This window comes from Salvia hispanica, chromosome 4, assembly GCF_029641045.1.
Source record: "Salvia hispanica isolate PSC_SH4W2 chromosome 4, Shi_PSC_v1, whole genome shotgun sequence".
Taxonomy (NCBI): Eukaryota; Viridiplantae; Streptophyta; class Magnoliopsida; order Lamiales; family Lamiaceae; genus Salvia; species Salvia hispanica.
In genome coordinates, this window is record NC_142695.1 from 8,391,902 (window position 1) to 8,410,194 (window position 18,293).

At 36.8% G+C, this 18,293-nt stretch overlaps 3 protein-coding genes across 4 annotated transcripts; all 3 read left to right on the top strand.

Moving 5' to 3' along the window:
* The first annotated feature begins 305 nt into the window (after positions 1–305).
* On the top strand, positions 306–1,730 carry LOC125194580 (F-box/kelch-repeat protein At3g06240-like). Its single transcript, XM_048092839.2, has one exon. The coding sequence runs from the start codon at positions 421–423 to the stop codon at positions 1,465–1,467; it is 1,047 nt and encodes a 348-aa protein (XP_047948796.2). The 5' UTR covers positions 306–420; the 3' UTR covers positions 1,468–1,730.
* A 935-nt stretch (positions 1,731–2,665) lies between these two features.
* Positions 2,666–10,285, top strand: LOC125196300 (uncharacterized). The gene is made up of 16 exons (XM_048094755.2): positions 2,666–2,924; positions 3,285–3,455; positions 3,565–3,684; positions 3,761–3,877; positions 4,188–4,340; positions 4,696–4,833; positions 5,167–5,298; positions 5,508–5,657; positions 5,767–5,904; positions 5,973–6,119; positions 7,309–7,570; positions 7,896–8,025; positions 8,099–8,404; positions 9,137–9,244; positions 9,327–9,764; positions 10,073–10,285. The coding sequence occupies exons 2-15, from the start codon at positions 3,287–3,289 to the stop codon at positions 9,741–9,743; spliced, it is 2,487 nt and encodes an 828-aa protein (XP_047950712.2). The 5' UTR covers positions 2,666–2,924; positions 3,285–3,286; the 3' UTR covers positions 9,744–9,764; positions 10,073–10,285.
* A 506-nt stretch (positions 10,286–10,791) lies between these two features.
* On the top strand, positions 10,792–17,311 carry LOC125195894 (cullin-1). Of its 2 annotated transcripts, none has more exons than XM_089056277.1 (20): positions 10,792–10,982; positions 11,864–12,055; positions 12,158–12,257; positions 12,507–12,692; positions 12,866–12,913; positions 12,994–13,197; positions 13,373–13,450; positions 13,601–13,690; positions 13,784–13,864; positions 13,971–14,033; positions 14,802–14,837; positions 14,917–15,003; positions 15,087–15,236; positions 15,312–15,367; positions 15,456–15,576; positions 15,669–15,830; positions 15,972–16,115; positions 16,204–16,422; positions 16,508–16,675; positions 16,763–17,311. In XM_089056277.1, exons 2-20 carry the CDS (start codon positions 11,916–11,918, stop codon positions 16,862–16,864), a joined length of 2,235 nt encoding a protein of 744 aa, XP_088912403.1. In that variant the 5' UTR covers positions 10,792–10,982; positions 11,864–11,915; the 3' UTR covers positions 16,865–17,311. The 2 variants fall into 2 exon arrangements, with proteins under 2 accessions (XP_088912403.1, XP_088912404.1); XM_089056278.1 differs by having other exon boundaries at positions 10,814–10,949.
* Positions 17,312–18,293: the final 982 nt, after the last annotated feature.

Genomic DNA, 18,293 nt, shown 5'->3' on the forward strand with positions numbered 1-18,293 from the left:
AACTAAGCCGGTCGCAGTTTACATTTTTCTTTAATCGGAACCGGTCCATTACAACCAATAAGCCGGTTCCGTGTTAATCGTAGGCCAACAGTTATGGGCTACAAACTGAAACTAACAGCCCATAGTCCGGGCTGGCCCATGCATCCCAATACTGAGCCAATTGGTTAAAAAAGTGACCTGAACCACATCTACCAAAGCCAACTCTGTTAAGAAGCTCACTTATCTACTTATTCTGGCCCATACTACTACTTGAATTGAATACGACAATACTCCATATCATATCAAGATCAAAACATACACGCACACCCACAGTATTTGAATGTAAAACGTAAAAAACTAAAAACAATCATCATGTCAAAAAAGTCATTAGTGGAGTAATTTTGCTCAAAATACAGAAATCTTGCTCAAAATTAGGGATTTATGGCGACACCCGACTTACCCCAAGAAATCTTGATCGACATTTTCTCCCGGCTGCCAGCAAAATCAGTCGGAAAATGCAGATGCTTAGCGAAAACATGGCAAATTCTGCTCTCCTCCCCTCAGTTCATCAAATCTCACCTCATCCGCAGCCCCCCTCAAGAAAATCTCATTCTCATAGCCCCCTCCGGCTCAGTCCACTCCGCCGCCGCCGTTGACGGCGCTGTCTCAAGCAAGCTCCAATCGCCGCAAAACATCACAGAGTTTGCCGGATCTTGTGATGGATTAGTATTGCTGGTTGACGACGAAGATCGGAAGCTTCTAGTTAATCCCATCACTCTGCAGCTGATCGAAATAACCGATTCACCGCTTGCTTTGACCAAAGGTGAGAGCTTTAGCATGTATGGATTAGGGCATGATGCGATCAGCGACGATTACAAAATTGTGGCGCTTTCGTATTGGGACACCGACAACGAGTATAATCCGGATTGCGCCGATACATTTGTTGACGTGTATTCTGTTGGGAGTGGCGTTTGGAGAAGAGCTGATAATTCGCCTTACGATCACGCCGTTCCTCATCTTGATTGCGGGGCCTTTGTGAGTGGCAAGATTCATTGGCTGGCGAGTAGCCGGGAAGAGGGCTATGCCTCTGTAATTGCTGCTTTCGATTTGGCACGAGAGGTGTTCGACGAAATGCCTGCTCCAAAAGATGTTGATGTGGAGAAGCTGGTGTTTTATAAGCTCGTGGTTCTTGGTGGTTGCCTTTGTTTGGTTGATGCTCTGAGAGATATAACGCGTGTTTGGGTTATGAAAGAGTATGGTGTGGGAGAATCTTGGAGGAGATTCAGCATTGAGGGAGAGTGTGAATTTGATGTGATTAAGCCTCTGTGTTTTGATGGAGATGAGGAGGTTGTGTTGGTGACTGAGGGGGAGAGTTTGGTGGTTTACAATGCGAAGGGGAAGTCGTTTAGGGAGATGGTTGTTGATGGAGTTCCGGCTGTGTTTGTGGACGGAGGTGTCTTTCTTCACAGCCTCGTCTCGCCTGCTTGACACGAGGGGGGAATGTAAATACGTGATTTCATTCGACAAAGTGATGAATCCACTGTAAATCTTTTGCTTGGTTGTATCTGTTGCTCATGTCTATCGTTAATAGATTAATGCAGTGTATGGAATGGACAAATTGCTATAGTGAACTGCAGTAGTCTTGCTGTTGCACTTAGAAAACAAACATCCCAATCTTGATCAGTGTCTGTTTCACTTTGGTTTCTGACATATTTGTCATTAGATATCAAATTGAATTTTTTTTTCTTTAACGCAATTAATTAATACTTGTACTAGATAAAATGATCAGACGATTAGGATTCCGTGAGAATATTCAAGGTTTCAATTTTTGTACTACTACTAACTTACTGGTTTCATTTTTTGTACTCCTACTACTAATATACCTCAATACTAATAACTTATTTGGGCTTAGCTTCAAAACCTTAGGGAGAATTTTATTTCATGTTCTTGTAATAATCTCTCAAACGTAATTGATTACTGAATCTTAAATAAATAAAAGAGATTTCCTATATAAGTTATGTGATTATTATATTTTACTTAATTAGAAACTGAATTCAATTATTTTTTTTGTATTGCAGTTGTGGGCATGTGTCAAATTCAGAGATACTAGCAATTTTCTCAGCACCACCGAGTCACCGGCCATAAAGAAATACTTCATTCGGTATTTCATTTTTTGACGGCACGAGTTTTAAGAAATTTAAAGAAAAATTGGGGAAAAAATTAGTGAAATATGAGTATCACTTGCATATATAGTTTTAAATGTAATGTTGAGTATAACATGTCGGTGGAATGTGAATATGTAGAAATGAACCGGAACTTCTATTCGCCGACGGACTAAAACGGGAAAATGAGACTCCTATAATACATCACGAGCCCAACAAAAGTATATATATTTACAAACTAAAAAGAATTTATAAGTATATATATTTACAAACTAAAAAGAATATATAAGTTTTCTTTTTGGATTTAATTTAGACACCTTCAACTTATGATGAGCACGCTCGATTTCCTAGACTTAGACTAAAGAGAGATTTATTTTGCAGCCATATGAAAACTTATTTTTCTAAACATCTCCACGTTTTCATAAATAAATTTATATATTTGCACATATTGAAACACAAGAATCTCATTGAGAATGAGACTCCAAGATACGGCGTCGTCTTCCGGATGAATTAATGCATTGGCTACAATTACATCTTCGATACGACGTCGTTATTGGGTCGCGGTACAATCGCTCCAAAAATCATTCCCAACATCTCTCTTCAACGTTTGGGACCCAACAAAACCTAGACAAGCTTTGCTTCAATCAATCAAGCATTGAGTTGAATCGGGGAGCTATTCCATTTTACTGGCTGATTTGGGGAAATAAGCCGATCAAGAAGCCCTGGTAGCTTCCCAGAAGCTCACTGTCTTCTAAAAATTTCGGAGATTTCTTGAAATTCGAGGTATATAATTCGCTTTTCCTCTGCTCTATTTAGTTTTTATGTAGTCGCCTTACTGATTTCCGATCAATTTGGTCCCTAATTTTAATTTTCTTTGACTCGTTGTTTACTCGTTACATTGTCAAAAAGTTGAAATTGCAAGTGTTTGATTAGTTGTTTAACTTGAGAACACGATATTCAACTTATTCATTCAATTGTAATTCCGTGGGAGAGTTGAGTATTTGGAAATAAATGAAAATTGTCACGGATAAATTAATCTCATTGCATGTCGTTTTGATGGTACATTTAGCAAGAGAAGAGTTGTGGCCTGCTAATGCTGTGATCATTGTATCTTTGCTAAAAAACCTACATTTTTCTTGAAAGTGATGGCACCCAAGACTCGGAAACCAGTAGCGAAAAGATCAAAACCAGCAGTGAAGAAAAGAAGATCAAGTCTTGTATCACGGGATGGGGGTGGAACGGAGGAGCATGAGCATCAACAAAACGAACAAGAACCAGACTTGGAAGTCAATCAACAGCCAATTCAAAAGCAAGGTTAATTTTTTATATGTATTAAACTACTAAGTATTGGTTTAATTTGTTACTTATAAGGTAGAGTTTTGCTTGCCTTTGCACTAATTATTCATCTTGTTTCCTTTTATAGTAACGGCTCGTAGCACTCGAAGTGCAACTGCCAGTCGTACTGCCCGTTCTGGGATTCTTGATAGGCTGCAAATGATGGATAATCAGCAACAACTGCAGCCACAAGCTGCTATCGGGAAAGGTTCACTAGCAGTAGTTGAACTTAAATTTCATAGCGTATACTAGACTACTTTATTTAATTCTTTTTTTTGAATCAGTGGCGGTTCATACAACTCGGGGAACAACTAGAAACCAAAGTGGGTATCGGGGGCTGGAAGAAACGAATCTAAATGAAGAACATGAGATTCAGAATGATGAAGAATACCGAAACCAAGGTTATGTTTTAGTTACAATTACAAATGATATGATTAGTTATATTATGTACACCTAGTATTAAAAAAGAGGGCATGCAAGGATATTAAATGAAACTTACTTTGATTTGATTTGTTAATAATATACCTACATCAAAGGCCCAACCATATTACGTATCAGGTTGGATTCATGGACTTCAGAAGATGGTTTAATCCAATTCTTTTTGTGAATTTGTTAATGGGTCATCATTATTTATGTAGATTTATCCATACAGACGAGTTATGTGTTACTATTTTCTTCATTGATGTATTCATCTACAACTTTTGTTTGCAGAAACGGCTCCCAGGTCCCAAAGATCAACTGTAAATAGAAGTCTAAATCATGGGTATCTAGAGGAGGGTGAAATGGAGGAACATAGATGGCAAGAAAACGAACAGTTTACAAACTTGGAAGTAACTGATGCACTTAAAAATGCATTACAGATCTGTGAGTGTTAGTTGAATGTGTTATTATAGGAGTTAGTTAATCTACTTGACTATTCCCTCCGTCCGCGAATAGGAGTCCCGTTTTTCCATTTTAGTCCGTCCGTGAATAGGAATCCCAATTCACTTCTACCATAATAGGGTCCCACATTCCACTCACATTTCATTTTAAACTAATATATACAAGTGGGACCCATATTCCACTAACTTTTTTCCACCCACTTTTCTTAACATCTCTTAAATCCTGTGTCGCCAAGAAATGGGACTCCTAATGGCGGACGGAGGGAGTAGTTCTTATCAATTGGTACTCTTACAATTACAGTGCATTAATAATTAATGAAGTGTGTGTTTTTTGGTAGTGACGGCTTCTGGTTCTCGAAGAACAACTACCAATCGAAACTCCCATAGTGCATTTCAAGATAATCGTCAAAGGCAGGAGAATGGGCAATGGAGAAATAGAGGACAAATTCGGCCACCAATCAGTGAACAAGCTTCTTGTGAGGAAAATTACGCTTTTGGTGCTTTTGGTGATTTAATGTCGTACACTTTGTTGCAATTTGATGTCCGACTGCATGACCCTATATTTTTGGAACTATGAAACCCAACTCCTAATATTTGTAATATGATCATTCTGTCAGTCTTCAAATTTTGGTTTAATTTCACTCTAAATTTTCTGGATTTACAGGCCTCGTATGGAATTTCAAAGATCTGTTAATGATATTATTAAAATTTAAATGGAAATAACAGCTAAAGATCATGAATTCTTTTGTTTTTAGTCCTGTTTATGATATACCAGTTTCTCCCTTATAGAGATACTTCTCTTTTTACAGTCATTACTCCAACAACTAGGAAGGCAACTGGAAGCCACGTTGTGCGTCACAGACTACAAGATGAGATCCAAATGGAAGTAGATAGACATCACCAAAATGAAGAACAACCAGACTTACAAAGGACTCAACGAGGTAATCTAATTTATTGTCTTCAACTAAAAGTATAGAATAGTAGCTTAACTAGGAAAACATCGATGGGTATGTATTGTTACTATTCAAAACTTCAATGACAAGTAGTCAACTGCCTACATGTTATGTACAAGTAGCAGTAGAGAAGTGCTACTTATTGCTATCATGGTGATTGTCTTATTCATAAATCATACTTATCATTTCATTTGCAGTAATGGCCTCCAGTACTCGAAGATCGAATGCGAAAAGAAAATTAAATCAAGGATTTTCCGATAGGGATGAAATAGAGGAACATGGGCAGCAAGGAAATGAACAGCCAAACTTGGAATTCACCCAAGAAGTTGAAAATGCATTAAAGTTCTGTAAGTTTCGGTTTGATTTGTTAGTAACATAAATGACCGAACTTGGATTACATCTTTTTACATCGTTTGTCATGGCTACATGAGCTAATTAGCTCTCATTTTCCTCCAGTGATGGCTCCTAGTACTCTCAGAGCAATTACAGATCTAAATTCCCGTTCTGGATATCAAGATAAGAACCAAATGAAGGAAAATGGGCAGCCACAGAATAGTAAACAACTACAGCCGCAAGTCAGTCATCAAGCTTCAGGTGAGGAAGATCTTTTTTTTTTTGTCTTAAGATTTTCTTGCTCATAAGATGTACTTTTGTTTCTACAGTTATGGCTTCTAGAACTTGGAAGGCAACTACAAACCAAAGTGGGCATAACATATTACGAGACGAGGACCAAAGCGAAAGAGATAGACAGCACCAAAATGAAGAAGTACCAGAGTTTCTAACAACTCAGCAAACTAAAGATCAACAAGGTTAGTTATCTAGTTTATAGAAGTTTCAATCAACGTAAAGTAGGACTAACACAGTTGCACTTATTTGTGAGTTAACGAGTATTAAATCTATAAAACTTGTGGTTTAAATATGAAAATGGTAATCCTGCTTTCACTAATGAATAGATAGATGGAATTTGAACTCACCATCTTCAACATAGGCTATTTATCATCCGCAACAGGAAGAAGAAATGATAAGCGCTGCTCAAATTGCTATTCAAAGTCAAAACTTCATTTAGTATCCCATGTTTTTAGTAGTTACTTTACATTTACGTTCATTTAGCATTAGTGGAGAAATTTACTTGCTACTTTGTGATCATTTTATATATATTCATGATATAGCATTTAGTTTGTAGTTACGACTCGTCTATGTTGTCAAATAGTGGCCATGGCGCTATGTCATGGCGGTTTGAAATGGAAACACCATCACCATGCCGATTTATGGCGACCACCATGGTGCCGCCATAGCTGCCATGACACTCAATTTTGACTTTTTAGCTTCAATTTTGACTTTTCAGCCCATGTACCCATAACCCAGCCAAATCACCTGCGTAGCCCGACCCGTTTACCCACCTAACCCCCATTTACCCACATAACCCGGCCATATTTGAATTAAACAGAGATCAAGTTAAAAATTAGAACGCAAATCCTAAATATTCTTCTTCTCTCTCAAGTCTCACCCAAAATCAACCCCAGCTGCGCCGCCCACTACCGTCTATTGCCGGCCCAAGATCAACTGCACGAAGAAGAGTAAATAATGGATTACTCGACGAGGACGAAATAGAGCTCTACAAAAAAAGCACATATTACTGAGTGCATTAGTGATAGAAGGTGACCCCTCACTACACAGAACAGTGACGGTTTGCTGCTGCTATTAGATTCTGATTTAGGAGATATGATATATACATAATTTGTTGATTGGTTCAAAGGTAGGATTAGGAAGAAGCCATATCCTCTTTGACGAGAACAAATATATTTGACCTAGCAAAAGGGCCTTTATTAAAGGTGAATACATATCATGGATATGTTGTTAATGGATATAGGTCACACTATGACAATGATGATGATATATGATAAGGTTGATTTTTGTAAGTTTATTAATTTATTCTAATAATGCAAATATTGAAAATGATTGACATATTTTGCACTAACTTTTCATTACTTGACTTAGATATGGATCACTGTGTGCATCGTGCCATTAGTATCGGTAGTGGGCAGAATACCAACTCATTTTGCACAGGATCGCTTCAAACGCAGACATCGGATGGGACATCATCTGTTGATAGGGGGGAGGATGTTGATAGGGGGGAGAATGTTGATAAGGAGGAGGGTGTTGATAGGGGGGAGAATGTTGATAGGGAGGAGGGTGTCGAGGAAGGACCTCTTGCTATGTTTGATGGTCGGACGCCACTTCGGATGAATCCCGATACAGGGTTTGTTATTAGTTACTAATTACTCCCTCCGTCCCACTTTAGGAGTCTCGGTTTACTACTTTTGGGTGTCCCACTTTAGGAGTCCCGGTTGGAATATTCCATAATTGGTAATAGGCCCCACATTCCACTCACCTTTTTCCACTCACATTTTATTATAAAACTAATATATAAAAGTAGGACCCACATTCCACTATCTTTTTTCACCAACTTTCCTTTGTATTTCTTAAAACCCGTGCCGAACTCAACCGGGACTCCTAAAGTGGGACGGAGGGAGTATTAATTTAGCATTATATATCGATTAATCTCTAATATTTGGATTTTATAGGAAAATATGCGCTCATCATCGGATCTCAAGGGAGATCACCTCTTCTTTCCAACGGCTTCCAAATGTCACTGGTTTTACTTGGAAATTAGTATCTCAGAAGCAAAAAGATGAGTATTATAAAGAATTTCGGGTAAGTATACTTTTAATTACGTAGAAGATTGTTTTGACTTGCACTAATATCCAAATATTTCATCTTTTTACAGAATGCATTTTCATGGCCTTCCGATTGGGAGCATGAGGTGAAGAAGATGTGGGATGATAAAGCTGCAAAAAGATACTCGGGTTTTATTAGTTACTTGAAGAAGATTTACACAGACGGAAAATCCCGGCCAACTTACGTACCTCCGGAGATGTGGAGTGGATTGATAAACCACTGGAAAGATCCAAAAGTTATTGAGAAGTCCGAAGCAGCAAAGAAGGCAAGAATGTCCGAACCAGATGGTCCTGGCACCGGAATAAGGAAGCAACGAGGTGGGTCGTTGTCTATCGAGGAGAGAGCTATGCGGAAGGTAAGTGTTATATATTTATATATGATCGAGAAATTAGATAGTTTTCTCTAATAGCGTGCCTATGAGTTGTTTCACCATACATTGAGGCATGCATGTTAGATTCATTACAATCTACAAGATTACATTTAGGCGTGCATGTTGGATCCAAAACTAAATAGTACTCCCTTCGTCCCATAAAAATAGTTCATTTCCATTTATGGAATACATTAATTATTTACAACTTATACCACTAGGGCCCACCATTAAACACTAACAAAAATGTAGGTCCCACTATCCACTAACACTATTTTAACTACCCTTCTCATCTTTCTTACTTTACCAATTATGCATTAATTCTCGTGCCGCCCCAAATATCCATATTTTTATGAGATGGAGGGAGTAATATAAATCTTATATATTTCTAGTTCAAAACATAAAACCAGTTTTATGTTGATTCTTGTGAATGTTACAGTTGGTGTCTTTTACCTTCTTTTCCATTATTATAGCAACTTGGCGTATTATACCTTCTTCTCCATTAGTTTAGCAACTGAGATGATTCTGGAAATCAGATTTATGTTGATACAATCAGATTTAATTGCGAATGTTACAGTTGGTGTCTTTTACCTTCTTCTCCATTAGTTTAGCCACTAGGATGATTCGGGAAATTAGGATTTATGTTAATACAATCAGACCAAACATCTTTTTTTATAGTAGTAATTCTTAATAGCTAACTCCTGATACTTTAATAAATAGGCGGCCGAGAGGGGAGTCTCGGTGATGGATTGTGTGTATGAGGCGTTCCATGACACACACATGTTCAAGGATGGCTCCTATACATCAAAGAGGGCTGCAGACATTGATGTAAGTAAAGTTAGTTATATAACATCAACTTAAATATATATTACTTCTTTTTTGTTAATATAATTTTTTTCTCAATAACTAGGCAAGAGTGCGAGAGATTGCTGCAACACAGGGTGATAAAGCAAATTTGAGCCAGATCTTTATCAATGATATTTTTGGAGGTAAACTCGATAAGAAGAAAAGGATGTTTGGAACTGGGAATCTGGCAGAAAGCCTCGTGTCAGAACGAACTACAGGTATGAATGCTCATGCCTCAGCCGGCTTAGATCCTTCTGTGCGAGCGGAAATACGAGAGGAATTGCGCCAAGAATTGCGGGAAGAATTGCGGGAAGAATTACGAGAAGAATTACGAGAAGAATTACGAGAAGAAATACATCAGGAATTAAATGTCGATCGTGAGAAAAGAACCAAGATAGAAAATGATGTTGCGGTTATGCAAAAGATGGTGAAGCAGCTCATGAAATCCCACAAGTCAAGCCACTCTTCTTCAAGGATGTGATTGACCCATGTATCACAAAATGTATGTCTTTTGAACATCATACTTTTGTTGCTTGTTTTAACTACTAACTTATATCCCTAGTCATCACGCTTTTTAGATTTAATGTTTATTGGTTATTAAATTGAGGTTTATTTGAATATTCAGGTAAATTAATGATTAAAACTGGAAAATAATTGATCAAGAAGTCAGATTAGTGACAGAAAATTCCGTTAGTAATTTATGAATATGCAACAGTTTTAGCGACGGAAATACGTCCGTCATTAACATTGTTTAATATGATTATTCGTGACGGAAATTTTTGTCACTAAATGGCGATTTTTTTTTTGTAGGGGAGGAACATGGACAGCAGGAGAAAATACACAAGTATAATTTGTTACATCAGTCAAAAAGATTTGACTTTCTTTCCCTTACATATTCAAAGTCTTTGGGTAGTGATAGAACGTAGTACTAGAAGGCAACTACAAATGAAAATTCTCATCATGGATTTCAAGATATGTATCATATGAAGGATCATTTAAGCTAATCAAGAAAAGTTAAGCTCATTACTTGAATTTAACAATTATGTTTATTAGAATTATAACACAAGTGTTTGGTCCAGGTCCAGATTTTTTCATTGTTTACATGACCTCCTCATAAACGTTCTTCACTTAAAAATGCATAATGTTTTAGTTGATGTTTGCCGACAACAATTAAAATTAATCAAGATAAATTCCTCTTAATTCGTTACTTATCCTATATTCCTATCCAACTGATGAAAATTTAGCAACATGTATGTGAGTATGTCTATATTATAACAACAGGTTACTAAAGAAGATATTCAAGAATGATTGGCTTTTGGTGGACAGCCTGTAACTTTTTTATAACTCGATAAATTCAAATCAAATAAGTCTATAATTTTAGTAGGACTAACCCCGAACCAAAACTAATAGTTCCCTGGTCAAAAACAATTTGGAAAAGTAGAGTGGTCACAAATGCAATATCGGAAACATTAGTATACGATTTGAAAATTATGTAATACACACAAAATAAGAAAATGAAGAGATTGAAAAGAAAAACAGAAGGGAAAAACAAAAAGATCCAGAGGGATTCGCATCCTACCCAAGTCACTCTCTCTCCCCTCCTCTCGGATCTCCCTCCCTCCTACCTTCCTTCCAAATCTCTATATTTGCATATATACACGAATATATAGTGTATATATGTCAACAGGTCGTGGATTTTATGTCGGTGATAGCTGAAATTGTATGTATGCGTATTATTTTGTGCGATCGCTCTTCATTTGTTTTTCTTCTGCTTGATTGTGGATAATTGGATTGATACGACTCTCTTTTTTTCGGATTCTAGCTGATTCAAATTCGAAATTCCACCTTCTGGGGGTTAGGATTTTCTTTTTTTATATTTGTCTCGTTATACTTCTATTTTAGGGTTTTGTTTTCTAATTCTTGGGGTATTGTTAGTGGTATCTTTATGGAGATTAGACGTGGTTATTTTGACCAATTTTCGTTCCTTTTTGGTGGGGTTTTTTAAATATCATTAGCTGATTTATTTATATTTGTTTGCTTAATATGGTATGGGTTTTGATTGGAATACTTGAGTTGTGAAGCATCTGTTTTAAGATTGTACTGTTATTGAAACTTTTCAGGATATAAAATATACTAGGATATACTGTTGGCCTCCTGTTGAAATTAAATGGTGTGATGATTATTTACTAAGTTTTGATAATTTGATATCTGTACTGAGTTTCTATCATTGAGTACTAAGATTGATCGTAATTAAGTGATGGTTGTGCATTGTTGTGGGTTAAATGTATAGTTTTTATTGAAGTATATTATACATGAGCTGCCATCTCTGTATTCTTGTGTTCTGTCCATTATCTTTTTTTTTTTTTTACTTTAAGATTGATCTTTGTAGCTTGATTGATTAGCTTCTGTAGTAAGTGAGAAACCTATATCTTTAGTCGTCTGATACACAAACGTTAGCATGATTCAAGTAGCTTCAACTAAATTACTACTTGATATTTTGGACCTAATGTCTCAATAATTTGTTTCTGGCTCCACTTTGGTTAAGAATTTTCATTTTGCACTTGCTCAGAATTGAGCGTCTACTCATCTGTATCATGGCAGGTTGTCAACTGGTTTAAGTGGTGATCAGTATTCATCTTGTCTAGCACAGAAGATGACTATGAATCAGCGCAACACGATTGATTTAGAACAAGGATGGGATTTTATGCAAAAAGGCATTACAAAATTGAAAAATATTCTTGAAGGGCTGCCAGAGCCCCAGTTCAGCTCAGAGGACTACATGATGCTCTACACGTATTATTCAGCACTCTATATTCTTATACAAATTGTTGAAATTTGCATAAATTTTTGTGCTGTTGTCAAGTGCTTGGGAGCTCACTTGATTCTATTTTACAGGACAATCTACAACATGTGCACTCAAAAGCCCCCACATGATTATTCTCAACAGTTATATGACAAGTACCGGGAGTCTTTCGAAGAGTACATTACAACAACAGTAAGGACTTAAAGATGATTTCTTAACAGTTTCATCATCTGCACGTACCTGGAAGTGCTTATCGTATTTCAGTTAGTGATTTCGAATTTTTTTTGTTTCTGACGTCTGAGCTAGGATAAAATTCCTACATCAAAATTTCATATGCTGTAATCCAGTATTCTGAAATGCTCATTTATGCAAATTAAGCTTTTTTGATCATTCATTAGTTTAGTTTCCATGAATTAAGTTTGTTTTAATTTTTCTATGAAGGTTTTGCCTTCTTTAAGGGAAAAGCATGATGAGTTCATGCTAAGGGAGCTTGTAAAAAGATGGTCAAATCATAAAATCATGGTGCGGTGGCTTTCAAGGTTCTTCCATTATCTTGACCGGTACTTTGTAGCCAGAAGGTCACTTCCAGCACTGAAGGAAGTTGGTCTGACATGCTTCCGGGACCTGGTAACATTTTAGCCTCTAAATCATTCTTTTGAAATTCGAACTATCAGTTGCCCTTTTTTCTTTTGCTTCGGAAAAAAACTAATCCACTGAAGTTCAGATGAAATGATTTGAACCTTGTTCCCCAGCAGTTTTTCTTTCAATCTCTCTACTCAATTCGCTACTTTCTGTTTTAGGTATATATGGAGTTATCTGGGAAAGTTAGGGATGCTGTTATTTCTCTGGTATGTAATATTGTTAATTCAGATTCATTTTGCATAGGTTTCCCCCTTTTTTGGTGTATTAATATATTTATTTTCAATAGATTGATCAAGAGCGAGAAGGAGAGCAAATAGATCGAGCTTTGTTAAAGAATGTATTGGATATCTTTGTTGAGATTGGAATGGGGCAGATGGATTATTATGAGAATGACTTTGAAGCTGCAATGCTGAAGGACACAGCAGCTTATTATTCCCGGAAGGCTTCAAATTGGATCTTAGATGATTCATGTCCTGACTATATGTTAAAGGTTCTTTTTATAAAAATAAATATTGTTCTTTTTTTTAGCTAAAACAAATTGTGGCCTCTGAAAGTAGACTTGTCTCGCACATGCTCATTAACATGGAAATATTAGTCAAGATTGCCAGTGTAGTGCTTGCAGCTATTTTCTGTTTAGTTTCTTACTATCTGTCTAATAAATCCAGGCTGAGGAGTGTTTGAAACGAGAAAAGGACAGGGTTGCTCATTATCTTCATTCAAGTAGTGAGTCAAAGTTGCTTGAGGTTTGTATTTCTCCTTAATGACTGTTGTACAAATTTCTCGTAGATTAGCATCCAACTATTGGAATGTATGCTGTGCGTGATCCGCATTTGAAGTCCTTTTAATTGTCAGATTCACTTTATAGCTTTTTTTTGTGTTTTCTATTCCAACAGAAAGTACAACATGAGCTCTTATCTGTGTACGCCACTCAACTACTAGAGAAGGAGCACTCAGGTTGCCATGCTTTATTGAGGGATGACAAGGTACTTGCTACTGAGTCTCTGCTGTCAATTGTCGTATTTATGTTTTTGTGACTTGCTGTTATTGATGCTAATCATTACATTTCCGTCCATTAGGTTGATGATTTGTCAAGGATGTATAGGCTATTTTCAAAAATACCTCGTGGTTTAGAGCCCGTCGCACACATTTTTAAGCAGGTTTGTGTTATTTTTGTTTATAGTCAATGTCAATTGGCATTTAATTATGTCGTAGTTGTATTTGAATTATTGAGGACTAACACTTGATGGTTCCCCAAATTCACAGCATGTTACTGCTGAAGGCACAGCTTTGGTTAAACAAGCCGAAGATGCTGCAAGTACCAAAAAGGTTAATCACTAGTATTTTTTCCGATGAATCTTTGTGTTACTTTGCCTATGAACAACTGTTGTAAGTATTGCCACGCTAATCTGGTAAAAGCTAAAAAGTCGTGTACAATATCTCTTATTTTGGTTTTGAAGGTCTCTTCAATGTGTAGGAAAATCACCTGCAAAGTCGGTCTCTCATGCACATACTGTATGATGCGGTGATCTAGAAATGAATCAATTTGCATTATTAAAAAAGTTTCACTCCTATACCAGTGGTTATAGTTTCAATTTGTCTCTTTCTTATGACATCTAAAAAGTGAATACTATTATTTAAAAAAATGCTCTGTTTGTTGAAGATTTTGTATATGATGAATTGATACTATAATTCTTTCCCATCCTGCTATCTACTCTCAGAACAAGTTGACAATTTTAATGCTATGCTACATTATTTGCAAGCCCTAAACTTCATTAGATAAGGGAACACGGAACACAAGAAATTTTGTTGAGTGTCATAAATCATTCTTAACCTAAGCAAGTGACGAAGGTGGACTAAAATTTTGTATGGAGTAAGTATCCTCAGGTTCTCTGTAAGAAAGAAACTGTTTTCTGAAAGAAAAGAGATATCTTATTTGACGTGACTGCACTACATTTAATAGATAGATGTAACAAGCACAATCTGTGTCCGTAAACTGTAAGACAATATATTACCCCTTCATGCTAAGTTTTGGCAGCATAATGTACATCATGAATACTTTTGTTTCTGAAACTATGAAATTTCTTATTTTAACAGGCAGAAAAGAGAGATATTATTGGATTGCAGGAGCAGGTACAACTATATTGAATTTCGTTATTATTACTTCCGTGTATGGTTTCTCATCTGAGATGAAATCATTCTTCTAATCCAGGTATTTGTGCGAAAAGTAATCGAGCTGCATGACAAATTCATGGCATATGTGAACGATTGTTTTCTAAATCACACGCTTTTCCACAAGGTTAGAATTGTAAAAGTCATTCGTCATTGTATTCCTCTCTACTCTGATAAATGTGGAAGTTAATTTTACTGTATAATGCATAGGCTCTCAAGGAGGCCTTTGAAGTTTTCTGCAATAAGGGAGTTTCTGGAAGTTCTAGTGCGGAACTTCTTGCCACATTTTGTGATAACATTCTCAAAAAGGGTGGAAGTGAAAAATTGAGTGATGAAGCTATAGAAGAAACTCTGGAGAAGGTGTGTCTCGTGATGTTACTGTTTGCATTTATTGGCATATTTAAAACTGTGATTGAGGTCCTGAGTGTTTTTCAGGTTGTAAAACTGCTCGCTTACATAAGCGATAAGGATTTATTTGCTGAGTTTTATAGGTAAGTTTCCCTCGGTTATGGTAATAATGTTTCTTCATTTTTAAAATACCAAGTTATATCTGTACTCTGTCTCCTGCTCTTTTGACAGGAAAAAGCTCGCACGGCGTCTGTTATTTGATAAAAGTGCTAACGACGAGCACGAAAGAAGCATCCTAACCAAGTTGAAGCAGCAATGTGGTGGCCAATTTACCTCAAAAATGGAGGGAATGGTTAGTTTCATAGTATTGCTTATGAATTATGATGGTGTATGAGTCGGCAGTCCTGTTGTAAGAAGCGTTTTTTTCATTTCTTAACATTTCAGGTAACTGATTTGACCCTAGCTAGAGAAAATCAAGCTAGCTTTGAGGAGTATCTCAGCAATAGTCCAAATGCAAATCCAGGGATAGACTTGACAGTGACTGTTCTGACAACAGGTTTCTGGCCTAGCTACAAGTCCTTCGATCTTAACCTTCCTGCCGAAATGGTATGGCTGCCGAACAGAATCCCTCCCAACCCACACAACCACCCAAACCCCCAAGAGAGCGCAGTGTCGGTCTCTTCTCTTCTGTGGAATCCACCCTGCCACTAACGTTCTTTCCCTTTTGTGCTTTGATATCTGTTCCAGGTCAAATGTGTTGAAGTGTTCAGAGAGTTTTATCAAACAAAAACGAAGCATAGGAAACTTACATGGATATATTCTTTGGGCACTTGTAACATCAATGGAAAATTTGAACAAAAAACAATAGAGCTGATTGTGACTACTTATCAGGTAACTTTGGCCGGGCAGATGTCAGCTTATATTTCCTTGTTTCTGTAAGTGATCTTAGTAATACCAATCTTTAATTTTCATTCTTCAGGCTGCTGCGCTGCTGCTTTTCAATGCATCAGATAGATTAAGTTATCAAGAAATCATGACCCAGTTAAATCTATCGGATGACGATGTTGTCAGGCTGCTTCATTCACTTTCATGTGCTAAGTATAAGATTTTGACTAAGGAGCCTAGCACCAAAACAATTTCTCCGACTGATGTCTTCGAATTTAATTCGAAGTTCACTGACAAAATGAGAAGGATCAAGGTACACATGCGCGTGTGTGTGTGTGAGAGAGAGAGAGAAAGAGAGATCCACTACGATTATGAAGCTAATTAATGTGTGAATGCAGATCCCTCTTCCCCCTGTGGATGAGAAGAAGAAAGTGATTGAGGATGTCGACAAGGACAGACGATATGCCATTGATGCCTCAATTGTGCGTATCATGAAGAGTAGGAAGGTCTTGGGATACCAGCAGCTGGTTATGGAGTGTGTTGAGCAATTGGGCCGAATGTTCAAGGTACATTTTCTTGGCGTGGTTGATTTTACTTTTCCGTTTTTCCTTAATCTTCTGCCCTTAACCCAAATCTAACTTTGCAATGTGAAGCCTGATGTCAAAGCAATCAAGAAAAGGATCGAAGATCTAATCACTCGTGACTACCTTGAACGGGACAAGGACAACCCCAACTTGTTCAAATACTTGGCGTAAATCCGCATGTGCCTGCTGATGATCAAGCTGGTACTGTGAGCATGAATATGGAGTCACACAAACACACCAATCGAGCTCCGTCTACTGTACAGTCGTCTTCTGCATGTTTTCTGTGAAGGGAATTCTTGAACATTTCGCCCTAGCCTGGTTCGGGGAAGGACTGTCCTGATGGATTGGTTCTGCGTTGAAAAACTTAACTGCAGGCCGAGGCTGAGACAAGTCTAGCATTTTCTGGTTTCCTTTTGCAACAGATCCATGTATGTTTATTTATCTGGATAACTTATTTTGTTGAGGTTGGGTTTTCTCTCAAGTAAATGTGAAAATTTAAAGCGGTCATCCTGTGTCAAAGCTTTCTTGCTGGTTTTGTATTAGTTGTACAACCTTATGTTAAGAAACATTATTCACCTATTTAGTGTGTATAATTTCGTATTTCTTCTGATACTGTTATACCGTGTCTTAATTTTGGGCGGATTTTGCCCAATTTTTCTACTGGGTTTTCAGTGGTGTTTTTCGTGTTTTTTATTTTTTTTTGGTTCAACCCATGAGAGATGGTTAAAGTTCCAAATTGTAGCTGTTGGTCCGATTCTGAGCCGAACTCATGGTTTCGATTTAACCATGCGGCCTCACGCAATTTCGATTTAACCATGCGGCCTCATGCAAGCCAAGTTTATTTCGGAGTTGAAAGTGTATCTCTAAACATTGTTGATAAATATTTAAAGAGTTAGTTTGAAATTTAGAGTGATGTTTTCCTAAAATTTTTATGAACTTATTTTAGGTAATGACGTTGCAAAAATTAATGACAGTCAAATAAATTAAGCAAAGTCAAAGTAATAAATTGGGTGAAATTTTCCGTCATGACTATTGAAGATGTCATCCCACAAATCACAATTACACTAACATAATTTTGTACTCCATTTTTTATTATTATATTTATAGGGGCTCTTCTCTAGTGGGTTGGCAACTGAAAAGCACAAACATCACGTTTTGTCGTTAGTTTTCTTCCCTCAAATATGGAACATGATTTCATCTTCTTATGATGACGACAACTTAATATATTTCACATATTTAAAGAGTGGTGAATTCAACGGCAATAATTCATGGAGTATTAGATTTTCTAGAATGATATGGTGTAACTACTAACTGGTGTTATTCTCATTCAGCTTACAATATTTTTATTTGTTCATCAATATTTTTTCTTTGACGGTCTGAATCTATAGAGACAATTAATTAATACGTATATGTTGTTAGATGGGTGCTTTATGATTTGATAGAAATCTAAACATAAAGTACTTTAATAAGTTGATCAGTTACAAACGTCAATGGTGTTGTGACTATGTGAGTGAGATTTTTTTTAGCGCCTGTCCATTTTTACACTGTTTACATGCTACTTTACAAAAATTCAAACCTTGATCTTGTTCCTAGTTTATAA

Bases quoted from the DNA above. Each gene is read 5' to 3' on its own strand.
- LOC125194580 (XM_048092839.2), top strand. From the start codon at position 421: ATGGCGACACCCGACTTACCCCAAGAAATCTTGATCGACATTTTCTCC.
- LOC125196300 (XM_048094755.2), top strand. From the start codon at position 3,287: ATGGCACCCAAGACTCGGAAACCAGTAGCGAAAAGATCAAAACCAGCA. The intron at 5,299-5,507 runs GTAATCTAATTT...TTTCATTTGCAG, and splicing joins CTTACAAAGGACTCAACGAG to TAATGGCCTCCAGTACTCGA. The intron at 8,026-8,098 runs GTAAGTATACTT...ATCTTTTTACAG, and splicing joins AGTATTATAAAGAATTTCGG to AATGCATTTTCATGGCCTTC.
- LOC125195894 (XM_089056277.1), top strand. From the start codon at position 11,916: ATGACTATGAATCAGCGCAACACGATTGATTTAGAACAAGGATGGGAT. The intron at 15,004-15,086 runs GTTAGAATTGTA...TATAATGCATAG, and splicing joins ATCACACGCTTTTCCACAAG to GCTCTCAAGGAGGCCTTTGA. The intron at 16,116-16,203 runs GTAACTTTGGCC...TTCATTCTTCAG, and splicing joins TGATTGTGACTACTTATCAG to GCTGCTGCGCTGCTGCTTTT.